The 20,956-nt window shown below is 57.0% G+C and overlaps 1 protein-coding gene across 1 annotated transcript in view; it reads left to right on the plus strand.

Moving 5' to 3' along the window:
- Positions 1-11,522: 11,522 nt before the first annotated feature.
- Positions 11,523-20,956, plus strand: part of SLC6A14 (solute carrier family 6 member 14) — a 34,676-nt gene continuing 25,242 nt past the window's right edge. Inside the window, exons 1-4 of the mRNA XM_064158895.1 lie at positions 11,523-11,581; positions 13,641-13,809; positions 17,345-17,476; positions 20,508-20,669. Of these exons, the coding sequence (XP_064014965.1) occupies positions 11,534-11,581; positions 13,641-13,809; positions 17,345-17,476; positions 20,508-20,669 (511 nt within the window). The 5' untranslated portion in view covers positions 11,523-11,533. The remainder of the gene's footprint in view (positions 11,582-13,640; positions 13,810-17,344; positions 17,477-20,507; positions 20,670-20,956) is intronic.

Below are 20,956 nucleotides of genomic sequence, written 5' to 3' on the forward strand. Positions count from 1 at the left end.
AGAGGAGGCAGCAGTGCCCAGGTGGGCAGCAGAGCCAATGGCAGCCTGGGCTGGCTCAGGAGCAGTGTGGGCAGCAGGACAAGGGAGGTTCTTGTGCCCCTGTGCTCAGCACTGCTCAGGCCACCCCTGCAGTGCTGTGTCCAGCTCTGGGCTCCTCCATTGCAGAGAGATGCTGAGGTGCTGGAAGGTGTTTGGAGAAGGGCAGCAAGGCTGGGGAGGGGCCTGGAGCACAGCCCTGTGAGGAGAGGCTGAGGGAGCTGGGGGGGTGCAGCCTGCAGCAGAGGAGGCTCAGGGCAGAGCTCATTGCTGCCTGCAGCTGCCTGCAGGGAGGCTGTAGCCAGGTGGGGTTGGGCTCTGCTGCCAGGCAGCCAGCAGCAGAAGAAGGGGACACAGCCTGGAGCTGTGCCAGGGCAGGTCTAGGCTGGATGTTGTTAGGAAGTTGTTGTCAGAGAGAGTGATTGGCACTGGAATGGGCTGCCCAGGGAGGAGGTGGAGTGGCTGTGGCTGGAGGTGTTGCAGCCAAGCCTGGCTGGGGCACTGAGTGCCATGGTCTGGTTGGTTGGGCAGGGCTGGGTGCTAGGCTGGGCTGGCTGAGCCTGGAGCTCTCTGCCAGCCTGCTTGAGTCTATGGTGGAGGGCCCATCCCCGGGCACATGTGAGATCAGACCTGATGTGGCCCTCATCAGCCTGGTCTAGTTGAAAGACAGAATGACAGATCATAAAGATTGGAAGAGACCTCAAAAGATCATCTCCTGTGGCATTTACTGTCTATATCTATGAAAATTCACCTTGCTGAAGATATAAAATATGGTTGTAACCCACTGCTGCTTCATCCTTGTGCTCTGCCTTTGTGACTCCATATTAAAATCTAGAATCACAGAACCAGGCAGGGTTGGAAGGGAGCACAAGGAGCAGCCAGTGCCAACCCCCTGCCATGCCCAGGGACACCCTACCCTAGAGCAGGCTGCACACAGCCTCAGCCAGCCTGGCCTCAAACACCTCCAGCCATGGGGCCTCAACCCCCTCCCTGGGCAACCCATTCCAGCCTCTCACCACTCTCCTGCTCAACAACTTCCTCCTCACCTCCAGCCTCACTCTCCCCACCTCCAGCTGTGCTCCATTCCCCCCACTCCTGACACTCCCTCACAGCCTCAAAAGTCCCTCCCCAGCTTTTTTGGAGCCCCCTTCAGATGCTGGCAGGCCACAAGAAGGTCCCCTGGGAGCCTCCTCTGCTGCAGCCTGCACAGCCCCAACTCTTTCAGGCTGTGCTCACAGCAGAGCTGCTGCAGCCTCTCAGCATCCTCCTGGCCCTGCTCTGGACACTCTCCAGCATCTCCACATCCCTCTTGTCCCAGGGGCTCCAGAGCTGGATGCAGCACTCCAGGTGGGGTCTCAGACACGAAATGTGGCTGTAAACCTCTGCTTCTTCACCCATGTGTCCTGCCCCTGTGACTCCAGATTAACATACAGACCTCCTCAGGTGTCTATCAGGGGTATATTTCTTTGCTGCAAGAGTGGCCTGGCAGTGGCACAGGCTGCCCAAGCAGGTAGTGAAGTCACCATCCCTGGTGGTGTTCAAGCAGTGTGTGGCCATGGCACTTTGGGCCATGGTTTAGTGGCCAGGGGGATGCTGGGTTGAAGGTTGGGCTTGGTGCTCTTGGAGAGGTTTTCCAACTCAGACAATGCTATGACAACACAACTCTGCCCACCCACGAGCCTCCACTTCTGCCAAGTGCTGCAGCTCGTTGTGAGTGAGCAGACAGCAGCAGCTAAACACAGGAGAGCTCAGCCTGAGGCAGCAGGCCCAGCCAGCACCCATGGGGGATGGCAGAGTGACCATCAAGTCTCTCTCCTGCCCAACCAGGGGGGCCACCAGGCTCCCCCCAGCCTTCAGTTCCCCTCCACCATTCACCCAGTGGGCACCATGGGCACTCACCAGTGGGGACAGGAGGAGGGTCCCTCTGCCCAGCTGGGCATGCTCGGGGCTGCTGCTTTTCCTGCTGGGGCAGCTCTGTGCAGCCAGAGTGTCACCTAGAAAGGATGGAGCAGAGGATCCTCCTGCTGGGGCAGCTCTGTGCAGCCAGAGTGTCACCTAGAAAGGATGGAGCAGAGGATCCTCCTGCTGGGGCAGCTCTGTGCAGCCAGACTGTCACCTAGAAAGGATGGAGCAGAGGATCCTCCTGCTGGGGCAGCTCTGTGCAGCCAGAGTGTCACCTAGAAAGGATGGAGCAGAGGATCCTCGGGGCCCTTTCCAAGCTGTCAGTCTGTGGTTCTGTAGAACTTGCCCATCACTGAAGGGATCGATGTGTATTGTGCTAACTGCAGGTCGCAGCCTGCTACAAATGCCCACAGGCAGATGTGCTTTGAGCAGGGTTTGAGGTCTCCACCCTCAGCCATGAAGAAGGAATGCTCCTAGGAGCATGGCTTGGGAGGCTCAGGCATTTGGCATTCAGAGCACCTCTGCAACTCTTCTGCTGGGAGGAGATACAGCAGGGAGCCTTCAGCTGCCTCTTTCCATGGAATCAGAGAAGCAGAATCAGGCTGGTAAAGCTCCTCAGGATTCCCAAGCCCAACCCAGAGCCCTGCTCTGCAAGGCTCGCCCTAAACCACAGCCCCAAGCCTTGTAACACAGCCAGGGTGGGTGACTCCAGCACCTCCCTGGGCAGCTCAATCCAGTGCCTGACCACTCTGGCTGGGAAAAATGTTTCCTGATACTCAGCTTAAACTTGCCCAGTGGCAGTTTGAGGCCATTCCCCCTTGTTCTGTCCCCAGTCACCTGTGAGCAGAGCCCAGCAGCAGCCTCTGCACAGCCTCCTCTCAGGTGGCTGCAGCCAGCCATGAGCTCTGCCCTCAGCCTCCTCTCTTTCACACTCACCAGCCCCAGCTCCCTCAGCCTCTCCTCACTCTCCAGGCCCTTCCTTGCCCTCCTCTGCTCTGGCTCCAGCACCTCCACATCTCTCTTGCACTGAGTGCCCCAAACTGAACACAACACTCAAGGTATGGCCTCAGCAGAGCAGAGTCCCAGGGGACAATCCCCTCCCTGCTCCTGCTGGGCTTGGGGAAAACCTCATCAAGTGCCACTCATTGTGCTTAGGCCAATCTATGTCTTTAAATAAGGTGTGGTGGAGTGCCAGAGCCTGTGAAGGATTCCCTCCAGAGCCCTGTGAAAGGAGAAATGGATTTGATAAACCCCTGCTGCCAAATACAGAATCAAAGATGCTCTGGGTTGGAAGAGATCACAGAGTCATGGACTCAGGCAGGCTGGCAGAGAGCTCCAGGCTCAGCCAGCCCAGCCTAGCACCCAGCCCTGCCCAACCAACCAGACCATGGCACTCAGTGCCCCAGCCAGGCTTGGCTGCAACACCTCCAGCCACGGCCACTCCACCACCTCCCTGGGCAGCCCATTCCAGTGCCAATCACTCTCTCTGACAACAACTTCCTAACAACATCCAGCCTAGACCTGCCCTGGCACAGCTCCAGGCTGTGTCCCCTTCTTCTGCCCCTGGCTGCCTGGCAGCAGAGCCCAACCCCACCTGGCTACAGCCTCCCTGCAGGCAGCTGCAGGCAGCAGTGAGCTCTGCCCTGAGCCTCCTCTGCTGCAGGCTGCACCCCCCCAGCTCCCTCAGCCTCTCCTCACAGGGCTGTGCTCCAGGCCCCTCCCCAGCCTTGCTGCCCTTCTCCAAACACCTTCCAGCACCTCAGCATCTCTCTGCAATGGAGGAGCCCAGAGCTGGACACAGCACTGCAGGGGTGGCCTGAGCAGTGCTGAGCACAGGGGCACAAGAACCTCCCTTGTCCTGCTGCCCACACTGCTCCTCAGCCAGCCCAGGATGCCATTGGCTCTGCTGCCCACCTGGGCACACTGCTGCCTCCTCTGCAGCTCCTCTCTGCCAGCACCCCCAGCTCCCTCTCTGCCTGCCTGCTCTCAGCCACTTTGGCCCCAGCCTGTAGTGCTGCTTGGGCTTGTTGTGGCCAAAGTGCAGAACCCTGCCCTTGGCCTTGTTCAGTCTCATCCCATTGGCCTCTGCCCACCCATCCAGCCTGGCCAGGTCCCTCTGCAGGGCTCTGCTACCTTCCAACAGATCTAGATCCAAAGTCTTTTCTGCAGGCAGGGACACCTCTCACTAGAACAGGTCACTCAAGGCCTCATCCAACCTGGCTTTGAACATCTCCAGGGAGGTTGTGGAGCATAAATGCACAGAATGGGATCTTTGATCTTTGATCCCATTCTGTGCTTCTGTGCTCCACAACCTCTCTGGGCAACCTGTGCCAGTGTCTCCCCACCCCCACTGGAAAGAATTCCAGTCTCAATCTCCACTTTCCCACCTTAAATCCATTCCTCTTCATCCTATCCCCACAAACCCCTCTGAAAAGTCTCTCCTCAGCTCTCCTACAGCTCCCTTCAGGTACTGGAAGGCTACTCTAAGGTCTCCCTGGTGCTGTGGTGTGGTGGTTTAAGGCTTATTGGACTATTCTGATAAGAGAAACTGGTGCAGGATCCAACTCAAGTGGATGATTGGTTGCAAAAAGAAAGTCATGATCAAGTCTTTATCATTCATTGGGCTGGTAAGAGGTATAAAAACCCAATGTATAAACCACTGGGAACAAGGCTGAGTTGGGGCTGTTCAGCCTGGAGAAAAGAAGGCTCCAGGGAAACCTTAGAGCAACCTTCCAGTATTTGAAGCAGGCTGCAGGAGAGCTGGGGAGGAACTTTTGGCAAGAGCTGGCAGTGCCAGGGTGAGGGACAATGGCTTTGAGCTGGGAGAGGGGAGAGTGAGAGTGGAGATGGGGAAGAAGTTGTTGAGAGTGAGGGTGGGGTGAGACACTGGCACAGGTTGAGGGTGGTGAGACACTGGCACAGGTTGCCCAGGGAGGCTGTGGCTGCTCCCTCCCTGGAGGTATTCAAGGCCAGGCTGGATGAGCAACCTGTGCTGGTGGGAGCTGTCCCTGCCCATGGCAGGGGGGGGTTGGGACTAGATGATGTTTAGGGTCCTTTCCAACCCAACCAGATGTTCAAGGTCAGGTTGGATGAGACCTTGAGCAAGTTGGGCTGGTGGGAGGTGAACTGGAACTGAATGATCTTGAAAGTCCCTTCCAATCCAAACCATTCTGTGGTAAGATGAATCACTTCTCCATCCTGTGTTGCAAGCAGGAGTGCCACTTCTTGCTCTGCCTTGCTTCTAGGTACACTTCAACCTTGCTTACAGCTGGCAGGCAGCAGAGGGAAACAGTTCTCAGCAGGAGGAGAGCACTGCCTTGCTTTCATGAGTCTCTTAACCAAGGGTTCTTTGTATGCTTATTTCTTGTGAGTTATCAGTAAAGGTTCACAGCTTCACAGGATGTTAGGGGCTGGAAGGGACCCAAGGAGATCATCCAGTCCAATCCCCTGCCACAGCAGGACCACACAATCCTAACACAGGGCACACAGAACACATCCAGACAGGCCTGGAAAGGCTCCAGGGAAGGAGGCTCCACAACCTCTCTGGGCAGCCTGTGCCAGGGCTCTGGCACCCTTCCAGGCAAGAAGTTCTCCCTTGTGCTGAGCTGGAACCTCCTGTGCTGCAGCTTCCATCCATTGCTGCTTGTCCTGTCCCAGGCAGCAGTGAGCAGAGCCTGTCCCCCCCTCCTGACCCCCAGCCCTCAGACAGTTACAGACATTGATTCAATCCCCTCTCAGTCTTCTCTTCTCCAGACTAAGCAGCCCCAGGGCCCTCAGCCTCTCCTCACCAGGCAGTGCTCCAGTCCCCTCATCATCCTCCTAGCCCTCCACTGGACCCTCTCCAGCAGATCCCTGTCCCTCTGCTACTGGGGAGCCCCGAACTGAACACAGTATTCAGGATGAGGTCTGAGCAGGGCAGAGCAGAGGGGCAGGAGAAGCTCCCTTGCAGGTGTACCTGCATGACAGCTGTACCTGCATGACAGCTGTAGCTGCTTTGGTTCCTGGGGCAGGAATCTACACAGGCAAAAAAGTGATGCTGCCCAGGCAGCAGAGCTGGCCCCAGCAGCTCTTCAGGTGGCATCCTCCTGCTGGGTTGGACTGTTAGCCTTGCAGTATGCCAGGAGCACTGCATCCAGTTCTGGAGTCCCCAGCACAAGCAGGACCTGAAGAGGCTGCAGTGAGTCCAGAGGAGGCCATGATGGTGATCAGAGCTTTTCAGCTGTGGGGACAGGCTGAGGGAGCTGGGACTGCTCAGCCTGGAGTAAAGAAGGCTCCAGGGAGAACTTGGAGCAGCTTTCCAGTACCTGAAGGGGCTCCAAGAGAGCTGGGGAGGGACTTCTGACAAAGGCTGGCAGTGCCAGGATGAGGGACAATGGCTTTGAGGTGGGAGAGGGGAGAGTGAGAGTGGAGATGAGGAAGAAACTGTTGGCAGTGAGGGCAGGGAGACACTGGCACAGGTTGCCCAGGGAGGCTGTGAATGATCCTTCCTTGGAGGTGTGCCAGGCCAGGATGGATGAGGCCTGGAGCAACCTGGGCTAGTGGGAGGTGTCTCATGGACAGGGGGATTGGAACCAGATGACCTTCAAGGTCCTTTCCAACTTCAACCATTCTATGAATCTCTGAAAGATTCCTGAACTGGAGCTCCTGGTTAATTTGGGCTCCTGGCTAGGGCAGGTCATTTTGAACTAACTTTTGTGCCAGGGCAGGTCTAGGCTGGATGTTGTTAGGAAGTTGTTGTCAGAGAGAGTGATTGGCACTGGAATGGGCTGCCCAGGGAGGTGGTGGAGTGGCTGTGGCTGGAGGTGTTGCAGCCAAGCCTGGCTGGGGCACTGAGTGCCATGGTCTGGTTGGTTGGGCAGGGCTGGGTGCTAGGTTGGGCTGGAGGAGCTTGGAACTCTCTTCCAACCTGCTTGGCTCTATGATACTCTGTGGGCAGGCTGCTTCAGGGCTCAGTGACCCTTGCAGCAAAGAAGTTCCTCCTCACGTTGAGGTGGAACCTCCTCCATCATCCTTGTCCTGGCCTCTTCCTCTTGCCACCCACCCCTCAGACACTTACAAACGCTGCTCAGATCCCCTCTCAGCCTTCTCTTTGACAGATTACACAGTCCCACTCCTCAGTCTTTCTTCACAGGAGAGATGTTCAAACCCCTTAACCATCCTCACAGCTCTTCTTTGGAGTCTCTCCCTGTCCTTCTTGAGTTGGGGAGCCCAAATCTGGGCACAGTATGGCAGGTGTGGTCTCAGCAGGGCAGAGGGGCAGGAGAGCCTCTCTTAGACCTGCTGGTCCCCCTTTCATCAACACACCCCAGGATGCCACTTGCTGTTGGATCTCCAGCACCTACCAGTTGGGATCAGAAGAAGTAAACAAGCCCCAGCTTTGCTGAATCACTCTTGCATGCCTGCCAGGTGCCCAAATTAGTTATCACTGCTGGTCCAGGAGGTGCAGGTGAAGCAGCAGGACTTACTCACCGTGCTCTTAAGCACAGCAAACACCTCTGCTTCTTCACCAGAGGTCTGTTTGTGTTAGCCAAGAGCAATACCCCCAAGCTGATAACAGCACTGGTGCAGCCAAATGCAAACCATGGAGATCTCCCTGCACCCAGCAAGTGTCAGGGTTGTTTGCTGTGTTCTCAGCACGTTAAGGTTATCATCACTGCTCTGATTTTTTTTCCCCTGTCCTTTTTTTTGGGGGGGAGGGGAGGTTTGGGGTTTTTTTTAGCCCAGTGGAGCAAAGGTGGTCAATAAGTTATCAAGGTTATCCAGGGGCATCTCCCAAAAGGAAAAGAAAGGTTTACACAGACACTTTGGTTATGCCTGCTAGTCAGGGGGTGGGATACACCATGGGATGTGTTGGGAAGGCACTTCTGACAAGGGGTTGTGTTGATAGGGTAAGGGAGAATGGACTGAAGCTGGAGGAGAACAGAATATGAGAGAGGCAAAACCCCACTCAGAACTTAGGCTGGGCACTGTTGTAGAGGAGAACAGTTAATGTTTCTACAAAGATATTAATGGCAAGAGAAGGGGCAAGGACAACCTCCACTCTGTTAGATGCAGAGGGGAATACAGTGACAAAGGAGGAGGAGGAAAAGGCAGAGGTGCTTAACACCTTCTGTGTCTCCAGCTTCAACAGTGGAACAGGTTACCTCCAGGACAACTGGCCTCCTCAGCTGGCAGATGGAGCCAGGGACCAGTATAGTCCCCCTGTAATCCAGGAGGAAGAAGTAAGGGACCTGCTGAGCCACTTGGACCCTCACAAGTCCATGGGACCAGATGGGATCCATCCTAGGGTGCTGAGAGAGCTGGCAGATGAGTCCCCCTGTATAATCCCTCTGCAATCCAGGAGGAAGCAGTAAGGGACCTGGTGAGCCACTTGGACCCTCACAGGCCCATGGGACCAGATGAGATCCATCCTAGGGTGCTGAGAGAGCTGGCAGCTGAGAGGAGATTGAGAACGGAGATGAGGAAGAAACTCTTGAAAGCGAGGGTGGTGAGACACCGGCACAGGCTGCCCAGGGAGGCTGCGGATGTCCCCTCCCTAGAGATGTTCCAGGTCAAGTTGATTGATGCCTTAAGCAGCCTGGGCTGGTGGGAGGTGTCCCTGCCCACGGCAGTGGGGTTGGAGCTGAGTGATCTTTAAGGTCCCTTCCAACCCAACCCACTGTATGAAGCTATGAAATGAGGCATGGCAGAGCCAAGCTGGCTCGGGTTTGCTGGCTGCTATCTCTGAGACATTCCAGCGGTAATTGGCTTTGCAGGGTGCTTGGCCAGTGATGGGTGGCTACAATAGCTGCCAGCAACCAGCCTCCAGGGCTCAGCCTGATGGGCTAACATCCTCTAGCAAATGCAAATCGCAGTATCTGTGCTATTCAGCTGCATAGCAGAGGCAGAACAAAGCCCTGCTTCGGGCACAATCCTCCCTTCAGTGATACTCATCTCTCCTCTGCTCAGCCTCTGGAGTCATTCGCTTCCTTAGGCGCAAAAAACGGACAAGAAACCAAACTTCACACGCGGCCAGAGACAAAAAGCATCCCAGGAGTGGTACCTCTCTAGGAGTGGTACCTCTTTAGTATGAAGGGAGGCTGCAGCCAGGTGGGGTTGGGCTCTGCTGCCAGGCAGCCAGCACCAGAACAAGGGACACGGCCTGGAGCTGTGCCAGGGCAGGTCTAGGCTGGATGTTGTTAGGAAGCTGTTGGCAGAGAGAGTGATTGGCACTGGAATGGGCTGCCCAGGGAGGTGATGGAGTGGCCGAGGCTGGAGGTTGTTGAAGCCAAGCCTGGCTGGGGCACTGAGTGCCATGGTCTGGTTGGTTGGGCAGGGCTGGCTGATCCTGGAGCTCTCTTCCATCCTGCCTGATTCTGTGATTCTATGCTTGGAGTCATCTGGAGTTGCACAGGGAGAATGCCTCAACGGGTGACTCTGCCAGGTTACGACATGCACTTAATCCCAATCAGGAGGGAGAGGCTGCAGCTAACAGGTTGTTTTTCACCTCACTCCATCTCTAAACAAGCTGATAACCACTTCTGAATCACGAGCTCAGAACAGTGGCTGCTGTTGCCATGCTCAGCGCTGTTTCCTGGGAGGGTTTTGCTTCCCCCTGGGGAGATGGGGACCCCCAGATACTGGAGATCCTCAGGATCCAAGCCCTGCTATCCCATTTTACTTCAGATTTGAAACTGGGATTGGGATTACCAGAGAGGCTCACTCAGTTCACCTGCAGCCCTGATTAGCTTCAGAAGAATGCTGCCTGGCTTCCCAGCATGGGCTTTGTCCTGGTTTCATACAGAAGCATACTGGAGGTCTCTGCTTGGCACTGTGGCCTCTTGAACCCAGAGGGTTAAGGGGGTGTTTCCTCAGATTTTTTATCTATCTATCTATCTATCTATCTATCTATCTATCTATCTATCTATCTATCTATCTATCTATCTATCTATCTCTCTCTGTCCATCTATCTCTCTGTCTATCTATCCATCCCCCCCTCCTTTAATGTGTTTATTTTTCCCCTGCTTCTGCTTGCTTTTCTGTTCCAATGATAGAGACCATCCTGGCATCCAGAGACTATTCTGGCACCCTTTCAGCTTTGAAAAGTCTCCCAGAGAACCTGCTGCACAGGCTTGTCACTCTGACCTCACCTTCCTACCTGCTGGCCCACACACTCCTCCCTCCAGTGCACCTCTTGCTTGTGGCTAGATGGAACCATGCTGACCTGATCTCAACACGAAGTGCTGCTGGTTGAGGTCATGGTGGGACCTGGCAGGGCCACGGGAAGCAGCAGCTAGGAATGGAGGAGAGCAATTAATCATAGAATCATGGAATCAACAGGTTGGAAGAGAGCTCCAAGCTCAGCCAGCCCAACCTAGCACCCAGCCCTGCCCAACCAACCAGACCACGGCACTAAGTGCCCCAGCTTCACAGGGCTGTGCTCCAGGCCCCTCCCCAGCCTTGCTGCCCTTCTCCAAACACCTTCCAGCACCTCAACATCTCTCTGCAATGGAGGAGTCCAGAGCTGGACACAGCACTGCAGGGGTGGCCTGAGCAGTGCTGAGCACAGGGACACAAGAACCTCCCTTGTCCTGCTGCCCACACTGCTCCTCAGCCAGCCCAGGATGCCATTGGCTCTGCTGCCCACCAGGGCACTGCTGCCTCCTCTGCAGCTGCTCTCTGCCAGCACCCCCAGCTCCCTCTCTGCCTGTCTGCTCTCAGCCACTCTGGCCCCAAAGCAGCCAGCCAGGCAGTGTCCCCTTGTGCCAGCGTCCTCCCGCATGTCCCGAGGAGACGCCCGGGGCAGGAGGCTCTGCTGGGTGAAGCAGGAGAGTGCTTCAGAAAGGAGCTGAAGTCGTTCTCACATTCCTGCTCCGGCAGTGCCTTGGCTCTTGCGACCTGCCCTTTCCCTGCCTGTCAGGGTGGAAGCTGCGTGCGAAGCTCAACTTCCCCATCCCCTTTACCCCACCTTGTGCTCCTCGCTGCCCCGCAGCTGCCCAGCCGCGGCCCGGGCGTGGGACGGGTCAGGCAGCAGGCAGCCGCGGGCGGGCAGGGAGCCATGAGGCAGCTGGGCAGGGGGGGCACAGCCCCCGGGGTGTGCGGGCGGGCAGGGGCTGGCAGCGCTCACCGGAGAGGCAGAGCTGGCAGCCGTCGGCAGCGGCGGAGGCAGGCGGCAGGCCGGGGGGTGTGCGGCTGTGCTTACGGGGAAGAGCCGTACCCACGGACTGCACCGGGCTGGGGAGCACCCTGGAAGGTCATCCCGTCCAAGCGCCTGCAGCGAACGGGGACACCTCCAGCTACAGCAGGCGGCTCAGGGTCCCCTCAAGTGTGAGCCCGAATGCCGGCAGGGGTGCCGCAGTGCGCGGGGCAGCCCGGGGCGCTCGGCGGCCCCAGGAGGAGGGCGGGCGGCGGCCGGGCCGGAGCGCGGCACGGGCAGGGGCACAGGCAGCGGCCGGGACAGCGGGCGGGGGCCGGGGCGGCCCGGCGGGGCGGGAGGTGCCGCGGGGAAGCCCAGGGGCCGCGGTTAACGGCAGGGCGGTGCGGGGCGGGCGGGAGGCGGCCCCTTAAAGGGCCGGGCGCCGGGCGGCGCGGGCAGAGCGGAGCGGCTCCCGCGGCCATGGGGATGCTCAGCCTGCCCCGCTGCCTCTCCTGCGGCAAGAGCAAGGTGAGGCGGCGCCGGGCGGCCGGGCACACGGCGGGCAGCGGGCGGCCGGGCAGGCAGCGGGCACACGGCGGGCAGCGGGCGGCCGGGCAGGCAGCGGGCACACGGCGGGCAGCGGGCGGCCGGGCAGGCGGCGGGCGGCCGGGCAGGCGGCGGGCACCCGGGCAGGCGGCGGGCACCCGGGCAGGTGCGGGATCGGGGGCAGCCCAGCGGGTGTAAAGCAGCCGAATAGGTGCGACGCTGGGGGCATCCGGGCAGGTGTCGGAGCACCTGGGGAGGTAGGGTATTGGGGACGCCTTGGCAGGTGTGAAAGCAGCCGCGGAGGTGGGATACTGGAGGCATCTGGGCACGGAGGGAAGCACCTGGGCAGGTATCAAAGCAGCTGGATAGGGGGCACGTTTGGGGTACTTGGGTGGGTATAAAGCACCTGGATAGGTGGCACGTTTGGGGTACTTGGGCAGGTATCAAAGCAGCTGAATAGGTGGTACGTTTGGGGTACTTGGACAGGTATCAAAGCACTAGGATAGGTGGCACGTCTGGGGTACTTGGACAGGTATCAAAGCACTAGGATAGGTGGCACGTTTGGGGTACTTGGGCGGGTATCAAAGCACTAGGATAGGTGGCACGTCTGGGGTACTTGGACAGGTATCAAAGCACTAGGATAGGTGGCACGTTTGGGGTACTTGGGCGGGTATCAAAGCACTAGGATAGGTGGCACGTTTGGGGTACTTGGACAGGTATCAAAGCACTAGGATAGGTGGCACGTTTGGGGTACTTGGGCGGGTATCAAAGCACTAGGATAGGTGGCACGTCTGGGGTACTTGGACAGGTATCAAAGCACTAGGATAGGTGGCACGTTTGGGGTACTTGGGCGGGTATCAAAGCACTAGGATAGGTGGCACATTTGGGGTACTTGGGCGGGTATCAAAGCACTAGGATAGGTGGCACGTTTGGGGTACTTGGGCGGGTATCAAAGCACTAGGATAGGTGGCACGTTTGGGGTACTTGGGCGGGTATCAAAGCATCTGGGCAGATTGGGATATTTGGGACAACTGAGGGGGTGTAAAAGGAACTGACTTGGTGGGACACTGGGAGTATCTGGGCAGGTATAAAGTCACTTGGGCAGGTGGGATGCTGGGGACACCTGAGCAGGTGTCGAAGCACCAGGGGAGGAGGGGTATTGGGGATAGCACCGGAATAGATGGGGATGTCTGGGCAGGTATGAAAGCAGCTGGGGGGGTGGGATATCGGGGACACCTTTGCAGGTACAAAAGCAGCTGTGGAAGTGTGTTTGGGACACCTGAGTAGGTGTAGAAGCACCAGAGGAGGAGGGGAATTGGGGGTACCTGTGCAGGTTTAAAAGCACCTGGACAGGTGGTCATTGAGGGTGCCTGGGGAGGTATCAAAGCACCTGGATAGGTGGCACATTTAGGGTACCTGTGCAGGTGTGAAAGCAGCTGTGGAGGTGGGATATTAGGGGCATCTGGAGGGGTGTGGGTGAGCACAGGCAGGTATGGGTGCACCTCAGCAGGTACGGGCATGGATGTGTCCCAGTGGACACAGGGACACTCGGGCAGGCAAGGTGCTGGCTCCTGGGCAGGTGATGTATGGGGCACCTGGGCAGTTGTGGCATTATCTGGGCAGGTGATATCCAGACAGATATAGGAACACACACTGGGGTAAGCCACGAGGGATGCTCTGGCATGAAAACCTGGACAAGTGTTTTTGAGGTGGCACACAGGAATGTGCCCGGGTGGACATCCGAATGGGTGGGTCTGAGGGCATCTGGGACTGAGTAGGGGAGTCCCCTGGAGGTACTTGACAGCACAGAGGGCTGAGACAGGATCAGAGCAAAGCTGCCTGTGAAGGTGGTTTGGGCTTGCTGGTGGGACCCTCTCTGAAAGGTTTGTGCTGCCCTGCCAGGGATCAGCTGGACTGGCAGCCCACCTGGCTCTGCCGACCCTGCCTGGCTGCCCTGCCCAGTGACGCCAAGGAGAAACGAGGATGTGCCAGCCCTGCCGGCCTGTGGGGCAGTCCTGACCCTTCCCTCTTCTCTCCCAAGGACTTCAGCCTGTCGAACGAGAAGGATGGGCACAGCAGTGAGAGCGGGGGCAGCTCGGAGCGAGGCAACTGGTCCAACAAAAGCGAGTACCTGCTCTCCATGGTGGGCTACGCCGTGGGCCTGGGCAACGTCTGGCGCTTCCCCTACCTCACCTACCAGAACGGAGGAGGTACCTGTGCCCGCGGGGGCTGCTGGCTGGGCACGCTTTGCCAGCCCCCAGGGAGAGGGGGGCAGCTCTCAGGGGGGGTCGCCAAAGCTGGATGTGAGCATCACCCTGGCAGATGGGACGGTGCCTGCTGCTGGGCACGGGAGGTGGCGTAGGATGGGAGAAGAACAGAGTGGCAAGGGTAGGAAGGGACCTCCAGAGGTCAGCCAGTCCAACCTCCCTGCCAGGGCAGGACTGCCTGGGGCAGGGCATGCAGGAACACATCCAAGCAGGTTTGGAAAGCCTCCAGAGAAGGAGACCTGACGACTTCTCTGGGCAGCCTGCTCCAGGGCTCAGTGACTCTCACGGCGAAGAAGCTTCTCCTCACGTTGAGGAGTGAGAGGCATCTCCAAGCTTTTTGAGTGCCAGCTGAGGAGGAAAAGAGCATTTAGCTCGAATTGCAAAATACCACCTGAGGATTCCAGAGCTCTTCTGATGTGCTCATGACCAACTGTTTTGTCACCGTGCTGATACCCCCTGCTTCCCCTGTTCTGCCTTCCCGCTGCTTGCCTCCCTGGTATGTGTATGCAGAGCAATCAAATCCTCTCTGCACCTTTTGTTTTGCCAGGCAAACAAGCTAAGCTGGAATAATTATCCAGGCTCAGTAATTAGCCCCATCTGATGGTTGGGAAGTGCAGGGCAGCGAGAGGCTCTACTTGCTTGCACAATGAAGTAGTGGCAAAGCCAAACGGAGGCATTGACTTCCCTGGCTGCTGTTCCAGAGCTTTGTCTGCTTGCCAGGCAACCACTGGTAGTTAGGGCAGAAATGCCAAGGCACTGCAGGTGCCTTCATAGGATCATAGAATCAAGCAGGTTGGAAGAGACCTCCAAGCTCATCCAGCCCAACCTAGCACTCAGCCCTGGCCAATAAAACATAGAATCAGGCAGGTTGGAAGAGACCTCCGAGCTCAGACAGCCCTACCTAGCACCCAGCCCTGGCCAATCCAACATAGAATCATAGAATCAAGCAGGTTGGAAGAGAGCTCCAGGCTCAGGCAGCCCAACCTAGCACCCAGCCCTGCCCAATCCAACATAGAATCAAGCAGGTTGGAAGAGAGCTCCAGGCTCAGCCAGCCCAACCTAGCACCCAGCCCTGCCCAACCAACCAGACCATGGCACTAAGTGCCCCAGCCAGGCTTGGCTGCAACACCTCCAGCCACAGCCACTCCACCACCTCCCTGGGCAGCCCATTCCAGTGCCAATCACTCTCTCTGCCAACAACTTCCTAACAACATCCTGCCTAGACCTGCCCTGGCACAGCTTCAGCCTGGGTCCCCTTCTTCTGGTGCTGTCTGCCTGGCAGCAGAGCCCAACCCCACCTGGCTACAGCCTCCCTGCAGGCAGCTGCAGACTTGTTGCAAGCCAAGCTCTGGCCTGCAGATGCATCAGAGCCCCCCCAGAGCTGCAGGTGGAACACAAGATGGCATTCTTGGTGCAGAAGTTTTGTTGCAGCCAGCTGGGCCAGGTCGTGTTCCTTCGGGTTGTGCTGGAGGAAAGGGTGAGAACAAAAGGAGCAGTTACATCCCCCCCTCCCTCCTAGGTGTTTCTTTTCCTGTCGGCCACAGCAGAGATTTGCATGTAAAGCTTATTTATGCTGCTCTGTGCCCCTTGTCCACAGCTGATAAAGACACCTGGCACATCCTTGTTTCGACACACAGAAGTAATGCAGCTCATTCTGTTTACTTCCTTCAAGCTCAGCAGGTGCCTGCAGATCCCTGCAGAACTGGGTCCTTGCTTGCTCTGAGTTCACTGAGAGGGAAGGGATTTCTGCAGGGGTGTTGCTGGGTGGTGGGTAGGAAAGCTGTGCTCTCACTTTCCCCTCCTTTTGCAGGCACATAATGAAGTGCCAGTCCCCTTCACAGAGCAGGGCTGGCACTGCTGCCAGGTTAATGTGCACTTTAGAATGGCCTGGAACAAGAGCCAGGCCGAGATGCTGCTTGGCACAGGAGTCAGCTAACCATAGCAAGTAACTTTCATGCTTTGACATCCAGCAGCTGCTCTTAAGGAGGCAGTTGCATATCACAGCTTGCTACATGAAGGAATGAGGTCCTTGTGAGATTAAAAGCTGGAAGATCATCTAGAAAGCAGCTAAAACTGCTGGTGCCTACTGCTGATCAGTGCTCCTGCTTGTGTGCTTTGATTCTGGAATAATCATGGAATCAGGCAGGGCTGGAAGGGAGCACAAAGAGCAGCCAGTCCCAACCCCCCTGCCATGCCCAAGGACACCCTACCCTAGAGCAGGCTGCACACAGCCTCAGCCAGCCTGGCCTCAAACACCTCCAGCCATGGGGCCTCAACCCCCTCCCTGGGCAACCCATTCCAGCCTCTCACCACTCTCCTGCTCAACAACTTCCTCCTCACCTCCAGCCTCACTCTCCCCACCTCCAGCTTTGCTCCATTCCCCCCACTCCTGACACTCCCTCACAGCCTCAAAAGTCCCTCCCCAGCTTTTCTGGAGCCCCCTTCAGATGCTGGAAGGCCACAAGAAGGTCACCTGGGAGCCTCCTCTGCTCCAGCCTGCACAGCCCCAACTCTTTCAGTCTGTGCTCACAGCCTCTGAGCTGCTGCAGCCTCTGAGCATCCTCCTGGCCCTGCTCTGGACACACTTCAGCATCTCCACATCCCTCTTGTCCCAGGGGCTCCGGAGCTGGATGCAGGACTCCAGGTGGGGTCTCAGCAGAGCAGAGCAGAGGGGCAGAATCCCCTCCCCGGCCATGCTGGCCACACTGCTGCTGCTGCAGCCCAGGCTCTGCTTGGCTCTCTGGGCTGCAAGTGTACACTGCTGGCTCCTGCTGAGCTTCTCCAGCAGACAAGAAGCCATCCCACGTGAGTCACTGTGACCCTTTCCCTTTGGGCACTATCTACCCTCACACAAAAACAGGCTTTCCAAACTGGCTCTGCATCTCAGGTGCTGTTTGGTGTCACACAAAGCAGGAGTTACAAACCAACCCCTACATTCTGTGGAGGTGTTCAAGGCCAGCTTGGATGAGGTCTTGAGCGACCTGTTTGAGCTGGAGGTTGAGGGTGGTGAGAGACTGGCACAGGTTGAGGGTGCTGAGACACTGGCACAGATTGAGCATGCTGAGGCACTGGCACGGGGTGAGGATGCTGAGACACTGGCACAGGTTGCCCAGGGAGGTTGTGGAGCACAGAAGCACCCAACGTGATCAAAGATCACGTTGGGTGCTTCTGTGCTCCACAACCTCCCTGGAGGTGTTAGGACCAGGCTGGATGAGGCTTTGAGCAGCCTGTTTTAGTGGGAGGTGTCCCTGCCTATGGCAGGGGGATGGAACTGGCTGAGCTTTGAGGTCCCTTCCAACCTAAACCATCCTCTGATTCTATTCATTCTGCCAAAAAAAAGAAGCAAGAAATCTCCAAACCCTCCTAGTGTGGGACCCTTGAGGTGGGGGGAGGGGGAAAGAGAATTGTGTGGTGAACACTGAAACATGAACTGTTACCTCTGCCTGTGTTTTTTTTTCCCTCTCCTCTTTCCTTCCAGGTGCTTTTCTAATCCCCTACACCCTGATGCTGGCATTAGCAGGCTTGCCTTTATTTTTCATGGAATGTTCCCTTGGGCAGTTTGCCAGCCAGGGGCCAATTTCCATCTGGAGAATACTGCCGTTGTTTCAAGGTTGGTATTGTTGTGTGTCCTCAGAGAATTCTGTTTCATAGTCATCAGGTGTGATTAGTGATTTCTTCACCACGTTGCTGCTGCTGAGAATTCCCAGTGAATTATGAAGCCAATGGTGTGATCCCAGCTGGATCCCAGCTGCACCTTCACAGAGTCATTGAGGCTGGAAAAGACCAATGACATCAAGTCCAGCCTGGGACCTAACACCACCACATCAGCTAAACCGTGGCACCACCTCAATTCCAGAGAGATGTTGAGGTGCTGGAAGGTGTTTGGAGAAGGGCAGCAAGGCTGGGGAGGGGCCTGGAGCAGAGCCCTGTGAGGAGAGGCTGAGGGAGCTGGGGGGGTGCAGCCTGCAGCAGAGGAGGCTCAGGGCAGAGCTCATTGCTGCCTGCAGCTGCCTGCAGGGAGGCTGTAGCCAGGTGGGGTTGGGCTCTGCTGCCAGGCAGCCAGCAGCAGAAGAAGGGGACACAGCCTGAAGCTGTGCCAGGGCAGGTCTAGGCTGGATGTTGTTAGGAAGCTGCTGGCAGAGAGAGTGATTGGCACTGGAATGGGCTGCCCAGGGAGGTGGTGGAGTGGCTGTGGCTGGAGGTGTTGCAGCCAAGCCTGGCTGGGGCACTGAGTGCCATGGTCTGGTTGGTTGGGCAGGGCTGGGTGCTAAGCTGGGCTGGCTGAGCCTGGAGCTCTCTGCCAGCCTGCCTGAGTCTCTGACTCTAAGTGCCACAACCAATCTTTTAAAGACCTCCAGGGGGGGTGACTCCACCATCTCTCTGGGCAGTCCATCCCAGTGCCCATCCACCTTCCCACGAGGAAGTGCTTCCTGATATCCAACCTAACCCTCCCTTGGTGCAGCATCAGGCCATGCCCTCTTGTCCTGTTAGTAGTTGCCTGGGAACAAAACCTGATGCCTACCTGACTACAACTTCCTTCTAAGTAGTTGTAGAGAGTGATGAGGTCCCTTCTAAGCCTCCTCTTCTCCAGGCTGGTCTCCCCCAGCTCCCTCAGCCTCTCCTCAGCAAACTCTCCCTGCAGCCCCCTCATGGCCATTCATTATTCAGTAAGCAGATGTGGACTGGGAGGCTGCAGGCTGCACCTGCTGCTGTGACCACAGAGGCTGGCCTCAGCTTTGGGAAGGGAGGTGCCTCTTGGGACCCCCAAAACAGAGGTACTTTTGCCTGTCTCTGTGAGGCTCTGAATTTCATGGGCAGCTTTCTGTGTTCAAAGCAACAAACCACTGTGTTACTCCTGTACCCCCAGCTCTGGCACTGAGGCATGTCAAGGACTATGAAATTGATCTCCTTTGTCCTCTTTATCTAGCAGGTAAAGAAGGAGGCTTCTTTCCAGGGCATGGAATCTTACTTACCACCTCCTCCAGAAACAAAAGGGGTTGCCAAGTGCCTTTGCTGCCTCCATTCCTACTCCTCTTGCCAGTCTCTGTTCCGTAGCACAAGCTGCCCTTTCTCAGGGGTGTGTTTAACCTTACAAGTCTATAGACACAGCAAATCTTTGTCTGTGAAGGCAGATATTTAAATGTGAGGTAGCTGAGACAACTTGGCAGGCTTTCCCCAGCCCCCAGAACAAAGCTCATCCTAACAAAGGAGCAGAGCATTGCTGCTGGCACAGCTTTGCTCTTCCACGCCGCTGCTTATGCGTTGGCAAAACTGTTCCTTGCAGTGGGACCTTGGAAAGCTTTGCTCAGTCCTAGCAGGGTTTCTTTTCTTGCCATAGAGTCACAGAATAGTTTGGGTTGGAGCCACAGAGGTGATGGAGGGAATGGAACATCTCCCTTATGAGGAGAGGTGGAGGGAGCTGGGCTCGTTAGCTTGGAGATGGGGAGCCTGAGGGGGGACCTCAGCAATGGTTATAAAGATGTGCAGGGTGAGAGCCAGGAGGCTGCAGCCAGGCTCTGCTGGGTGATGCCCAGGGACAGGCCAAGGGGCAGTGGTGGAAGCTGAGGCATAGGAAGTGCCATGGAAACATGAGGAGGAATTTCTTCACAGTGAGGGTGCCAGAAGCCTGGCACAGGCTGCCCAGGGGGGCTGTGGAGTCTCCCTCTCTGGAGATACTCAAACCCCACCTGGATGTGTTCCTGGGTGGCCTACTATAGGTGATCCTGCTCTGGCAGGGGGTTTGGACTGGCTGAGCTTTGGAGGTCACTTCCAGCCCCTGACATTCTGTGATTCTGTGAAAGGGACCTTTAAGATCAGCCAGCTGCAACCCAGAGACTACCAACCCCCATGGCTCAGCCTCCCTGCACCCCTCAGAGCTGGGCTGCCTCCTTGCACACCTTTGCTGCTCACCTCTTGGGCTCCCACTGAAACACTGCAGCAGAGTGGCTTGGAAGGGACTTTGAGGACCACTCAGTTCCAAGCCCTCTGCCATGGGTAGGGACACCTCCCACTAGCCCAGGTTGCTCAAGGCCTCATCTAACCTGACCTCCAGGTAAGAGGCAACCTGTTCCAGTGGCTCACCACCCTCACCATAAGGAATTTCATAGTCTCAAGCAGGTTGGCAGAGAGCTCCAGGCTCAGCCAGCCCAACCTAGCACCCAGCCCTGCCCAACCAACCAGACCATGGCACTCAGTGCCCCAGCCAGGCTTGGCTGCAACCCCTCCAGCCACGGCCACTCCACCACCTCCCTGGGCAGCCCATTCCTAACCTCCAGTCCAAATCTCCCCTCCAGCTGTGTTGACTAAGCAGTTGAAGCCTCCTAGCAAACTGGGAGAGAGCAAAGTGCTGATTGTCTCCTTTGGGCTAGTTCAGCTTTTCTGTAAGCCTGATTCAAGCTCTGCCTCAGAACTCCATTGGAGGCAGCCAGCTTGGATCTTCCCTTTCATTCACAGCTTTGCTCCTTCCCTGTTTGGATCCTAGGGGAAAGAATCACCCCCCTTAAATCCCAGAGAAAACCCAGCTCAGCTTCTTCCCAAGCAGCCTTTTGCAAGCCAAGTGAAGGTCATTTATTGCTTTGTTTCAAGCCAGGTGTGAGGTCCTTGAAGACCATTTTGTCTCATCTTGTCTTTGTCTCTCCTAGGAGTGGGCGTCACCATGGTCCTCATCTCCACCTTCGTGGCCATCTACTACAACGTTATCATTGCCTACTCCCTCTACTACTTGTTTGCCTCCTTTCAGAAGGTGCTGCCCTGGTCAGAGTGTTTCTCCTGGGCAGATGAAGCCTGCAGCAAAACACGGCTAGGTACCGTACTGAACAGCTACAGCTTCCTACACGGCTCTGCCTGCCTGCCTCTGCTGCTGTCCTTGGGCTGAGGAGCTGCAGGAGCCAGCCAGCAGCCCCTGCCTTAGCATGTCCTACCTGGAGCAGCCTCTCAGTAGCTGAAGTGGCCTACAAGAAGGCTGCAGAGGGTTCCAAAGGCCTGCAGTGACAGGAGGAGTGGACAGCAGGTTTGAGGGAAGTGTTTTCTCAGGGGGAAGGACCTGCCTCAAGTAGCTGAAATCAAAGCCCCAGGACCCTGCTGCCTGCAG

Source organism: Pogoniulus pusillus, chromosome 19 (assembly GCF_015220805.1).
Source record: "Pogoniulus pusillus isolate bPogPus1 chromosome 19, bPogPus1.pri, whole genome shotgun sequence".
In the NCBI taxonomy this organism is placed as follows: domain Eukaryota; kingdom Metazoa; phylum Chordata; class Aves; order Piciformes; family Lybiidae; genus Pogoniulus; species Pogoniulus pusillus.